The 5,719-nt window shown below is 55.4% G+C and overlaps 1 protein-coding gene across 1 annotated transcript in view; it reads left to right on the top strand.

The window, feature by feature from the left end:
* ASIC2 (acid sensing ion channel subunit 2) overlaps positions 1-5,112 on the top strand; it is a 295,279-nt gene extending 290,167 nt beyond the window's left edge. Inside the window, exons 9-10 of the mRNA XM_086360270.1 lie at positions 1,573-1,641; positions 4,145-5,112. Of these exons, the coding sequence (XP_086216396.1) occupies positions 1,573-1,641; positions 4,145-4,246 (171 nt within the window). The 3' untranslated portion in view covers positions 4,247-5,112. The remainder of the gene's footprint in view (positions 1-1,572; positions 1,642-4,144) is intronic.
* The last annotated feature ends 607 nt before the right edge of the window (positions 5,113-5,719 follow it).

The following is a 5,719-nucleotide window of genomic DNA, read 5'->3' as shown; positions in this document are numbered from 1 at the left end:
GCATACACTCCACACACACACCACTCGCATACACTTGCTATACACACACACATCACACACACTAATGCCACACTCACACACAACATACACACACATATACCCCACACACTCCACACATACATGTGCCATACACACTTATACCACACACTCCACATACACATATTCCACACACACTTATACACACTGCTCACAAATACATACATATGCCACAGGTACACGATATATACTATACACACACACCACTTGCACAGATGTGACACGCACATACATCATAACACTAATACCACACTGACATATAACACATACACACACATATACCCCACACACACATATTCCACACACACTTACACCACACTCACACACTGCTCACAAAGACACACATACACCACAGATAAACCACATACACTGTACACACGCACCATTTGCACATACATGACATACACACATACATCACACACACTTATACCACACTCACACACAACATATACACACATACACTCCACACACACACCACCCACACACACATACCATACTCATACACCACATATGCACACACACTCCACACATGCACACACACGTATTACACTTATACCACACTCACACACTGCTCGCAAATACACCTACACCACACACACACACACCACATGCACACACACACACCTGCCCTCCAGGTGACCCATCACCAGAGCAGCACCTTCTGGGGTCCAGGCAGCTTTAGGGAAGGAGCACTCCTGAGAAGTCATCAATCCTGAGCAGGAAGAGCAAGGGCACTCCAGCTGCTCTGGTTCAGGGAGCTATCGCCCTCAGGAGGCAGCTGGAACAGTCTCTGGAAGCTTCTCACACAACAAACAGCAGTTTCAGGCACTGCGTGCTCCGGGGGCTCATCAGTCTTCCTACTGCTTTCCTCCCAGCCTTGGGCTGGCTCCAGGGACTCCAGAATCCCTCAGGGAAGCCCAGGACCTCCTGGGTCTCAGCCCAGCAGATCGGGCTTGCAGAGCAGTAGCCTGCCTCCCAGAGGGGACCGGCAATGGCCAAAGGCCACTGGGGGTCACTGTGGGAAGTGGTAGGCCTGGGTGACCAGGGGCCTGTGGAGTGCCACACCCCACTTCTCAGCATGGTGACCCAGCTCCCAAACTGGGTTCCATAGCCAGACTTGGTTCTGCCCTGTTTAATCATTTTTGTGCAAAGATGCACAAAGTTATAGAAATTGAATCACATCAGAAAACATATTTAATAACTACTCTCTTATTGAGAATGAAATGTTAACACAGTTGTGTCCCAACCTTGTGAACTGTGGAATTGTCAGGCCTCAAAAGTGACAAGTAACTATCCCCCCAGGACAGATGGGGAACCAGCCACGCTGAGAGACCACACAGTCTCTAGCTCCTGCACCAGAAGCTTGGCTAGGCACCCCAGTTTGGGATGCCAGGCTGGGCTCCTACCAACGTCTGTCCAGCTGCAGCCAGGCTGCTGCTGCCCCTGCCTCCCCAGCCCAACCATGTGGAAGGAGGTCTCTCTCGCTACTTTGATGCCTTTCTCCCGGCCTGACCTTCCTTCCTGCCTTTCTTGCAGCTGATCAAAGAGAAGCTATTAGACCTGCTTGGCAAAGAAGAGGAGGAAGGGAGCCACGATGAGAATGTGGTAAGGGCGGCCGGCAGGGGGTTGCAGGTTGGTTAGTTCCTTGGTGTGTACAAGCCGTGTGAATGCAGATGCCGGTGCCAGGCAGGACAGGAGTGCTCCGTCTCACACCTTTCCATAGCTCGAGACCGTCTGCAGCTCCCAAGTCCAAGGACACTCCAACTGAACCCTGAGCCTCTCTCTGAGACCCATCCTGGAACCCACCTGTAGATTGGATCTGCTCCATGGATGCAGCAGAGACCAGGAGATGCTTCTGCCTGGACCAGCTCAGCTTCTCCCCAGCCAGAAGCCATGCCCCTGTTCTCGTGCCTTGGGAGACCAAGGAGAGGCTCCATGTAGGCCCACTCCCTTATTCCCTAGGTGGCAGAATGTGAGCAGGAATGTCCCTGTTACTCTACCCCATTTGAACAGGACATAGGGTGTGGGGCCCTCTGAAGTAGTGGTGGTGTTTCAGTAGCTAAGTCGTGTCCCACTCTTTGCAACCCCATGGACTGTAGTCCACCAGGCTCCTCTGTCCATGAACTTCTCCGGGCAAGAATACTGGAGTGAGTTGCCATTTCCTTCCCCAAGGGATCGTCCCAACCCAGGGATCAAACCCGAATCTCCTGCTTAGCGGGCAGATTCTTTGAAGTAGGTAGAAGCAATAACACCCATTATAACTGCTGACCATTGTAAGCCTGGTATGTGTCAGGCACTGTGTTATGCGCCTTAAGAGTAACACATAGTTTCAGCCCTAGAGTCACCTGGAGGAAGGGCGTTCTTATCTCCATGTTGTATATGAGGCGGTTGTGGCCCAGAGGCCCAGGTTACACAGCTGGGGAGGCACCCTAGCCTCCTTCCTACTCTGCCTCTCTCCTCAAGTCTAAGAGGCAGCCCCTCTTACACCGTCCACACTCTCCTTCCCAGATTCAGTCTGTTCCTGGACCCTGGTCTCCGCTGAAGGTCGTGGGTATCCCCCACGTCAGCACCCCCGCCCCAAGAGAACACTGCATTCCGTGGCCATTGCTGCCTTAAAATCATAACATCCCAAGTGGATCCCAGCCTCCTCCTCCTCCTATCTGGGCTCCCATTTTTGCTCCAGACACTGTTTCTCTACTCATCTCCCAGGCTAAACATCCCACTTTGATTCTCTTGGGTCCCTGCAGCTTCTGTTTGAACAGAAGACAGCTTCTGTGGAGGGGAGGGCAGTGTGGGTGGAAGGAGCCCCGGGCTCTGAACTCAGCTGACCCGCCTGGATCCCAGGGCCCTTCTTCCCAGCTGTGCACCGAGGGCACATCACCTCCCTCTCTGAGCAGCTGCCAAACCACTGGGACCTCAGGGGGTGCCATCAGATTCAATGAGACCAGGCCCTGGGAAGCAGTGAGCTTCCAGTGACTAGTCTGTAGTAAGCGCTCAGCGAATACAGGCTCCCCTCCCCTCGCCCCACCCTCTCTTCTGCCTTCAGAATGTCTCAGAGACATAGCCTCCTCCTTTGCACCGCTCCCAGCCTCATCCTCATCTAATCTCCCCCGAATTCTTGGCACAGAATTCCCCTCACATCCCTCCCAGCCTCCAGCCCTCTGCAGGGCCAGGAATCACCCAGAAGACTCAAAGCCACCTCAGCCCCACCCTGCTCAGGGACCCGAGATAACCCTTCTCTGAGGCCGGCCTAACCCCAAGGTCCTTTGGGGGCAGCTGGGATCAGGGGTCAGACTCCCAGCTGTCAGAGACCTCCACTGTTTTGCCTCAGCGATCAGGCAGCCCCTCCTGCCCAGGCCAGGCCACAGGTGGCCCCTCCTCCACCCCAGGTGGACTCAACAGAGGTCCAAGGACGAGGACGGGATGGGTCATCCACACCACAAGGTTACACACCACTCAGATGTAGCTTCCAGTGACACAGCAGGGGACCTCTGGAGAGGCCCACAGGATATAAATACGGGATATATTGTACAGCACAGGGAATACAGCTACCACCCTTGGGTTGCTTTGTTCCTTATAGATGTGCTAAGTCACTTAAGTTGTGTCGGACTCACTGAGACCCCACGTGTAGCCTGCCAGGTTCCTCTGTCCATGGGATTCTCCAAGCGAGAATACTGGAGTGGGTTGCCATTTCCTCCTCCAAGGGGATCTTCCCCACCCAGGGGTCAAACCTGTGTCTCTTATGTCTCCTGCATTAGCAGGCAGATTCTTTACCACTGAGCCACCTGGGAAGCCCTTAGAGAGAAGGTCAAACTAGCTGTTAAACCCCATCACCAGGAAGCTTCCTCTGTACTCTGGGGCGTGGGGCGGGGTCGGGGGAGCGCCTAGGTGGACAGTGGAGAGGATTCTGAAGGCAGTGAGCCCCTCACCCCCAGCTTCATGACCGAAGATGGCAACCCAGCACCGGAGGGGTTTGGGGCGGAGGAGCAGTGCCCGGGAGAGCCCACTGTGGGCTGCACGGTTCTCAGGGCCTGGGCTGGGCTGCAGGGACCCTGGGACACATTTTTGCTGAATGAACATCAACAGGCACTTTCCTCTTCCCCGCCAGAGCACTTGTGACACGATGCCAAACCACTCCGAAACCATCAGCCACACTGTGAACGTGCCCCTGCAGACGGCCCTGGGGACCTTGGAGGAGATTGCTTGCTGACGGCCCTCGGACCACCCGGCACCACCACCCCCCACCCCCAAACGGACCTGGCCCGGGACCAGGACAGGGGACCGCAGGCTCAGGTCGGATGGCCCCTGCCCACCGACGGAAAGAAGCAAGAGCCCCCTATGCACACATAGCAAACTCTGCTGAAACCTCGCTCCGGCCATGTCTGGCACGACGCGTCCTCGGGCCCCGCCGCCGCGCGTCCGACCCTCTTAGGAGAAGTGAGTCCCGCCCTGAAACTGTCTGAGAACCGACCCGCCATCACATCTCACTGCCAGATGTACAAAGCACTGCATGCTCCGACCCTCACGGCGCCGCGTCCGCGTCTTTCTCCGTCCGCGACCCTCGCCGTGCGGTTTCCAGCAGCCCTGCAGAGGGACCGGGTTCCAGCGCCGAAGTGCACCACCACGAGGCCGCCCTGGAATCACACCTGCACACTCCAGAGGGAACCCGCAGAGCCCTGGACGCCGTCCGGTCCTCTTGTCGTTCGTGAAGGTTCTTAACCTGCCCACCTACCCCGCCCTCCGCCTCCCCAGGCCGGCCCACAGGGTGCCCGGGGCCGCCCTCCTCCCCTCCCAGGGGCCCGAGACGGAGGTGCGGCGGCCGGGGGGGACACAGCTGCGGGGCCCACGCCGTCGGCTCTCCCTGTGACACGGATTGTACAGTCTGATTCTGTCTCTTCGCGGTGGGGGGAGCTTTTTGTTTGTTGATTTGTTTGTTTGTTTGTCGGAGATATGTTTCCTTTCGTTTTCTGAATCTGGGTTTTGATGTTCCGAGCTTTGGTTTGGTTTTTCCATTTTCTCTGGCGTTTATTTATTCGTGCTTCCAATCACGGTCATATTAAAAGCTGGTCTTGTGGACATGGCCGAGTCGTCTCTGCCTTTTCCCTGCACTCTTTCTCCCCAAGATGTTAGCAAAGGGCCAGACCTGCCAAGTCAAAACCGACAGATAGACAGACATAGATGATAATAGATAGATGACAAATAGATGGGGAGATAAAATTTATGAAACACTTACCTTTACAAAACATGTACACTCTTATTCTATTCTGTCCTATCCTGCATCAAATACCGTGCTGATTGCAACACGGTAAATGGCTTCACCACGCCCACAAAGACAGGGAGGCAGGACTCGCTGTCCAGACCTGCAAACCCTAGAGGAGGCTTTCACATCGCTTTCCCTGGGTCCTCCTGACCCGGTCAGTGAATTCGGTCTGGACACCTGCCCCAGCCTGGCCTCCCTCCCGCCCTCCTGCCTTTCCCATCCCACTCTACAACCCACCCCGTCTCCCCATCCAACAGACCTGCTTCTGCCTTGCTCCCCATGACTCTAGCATCCTCCTGAGAGGATGTCCATGTGGGAAAGGAGGTGGGAAGATGCCTCTGGTGGGGAGAGAACATGCCCTTTCAAGCCCCTCTGTGGCAAGAGACAGCTTTCTACTGCTCCAGCAGAATGCTTGCCCTCACA

This window comes from Bos grunniens, chromosome 19 (genome assembly GCF_055505025.1).
Source record: "Bos grunniens cultivar Pamir isolate PY7600 chromosome 19, Bosgru_T2T1.0, whole genome shotgun sequence".
In the NCBI taxonomy this organism is placed as follows: Eukaryota; Metazoa; Chordata; class Mammalia; order Artiodactyla; family Bovidae; genus Bos; species Bos grunniens.
Note: the sequence above shows the minus strand (reverse complement) of the source record. Positions and strands in the feature narration are given on the sequence as shown.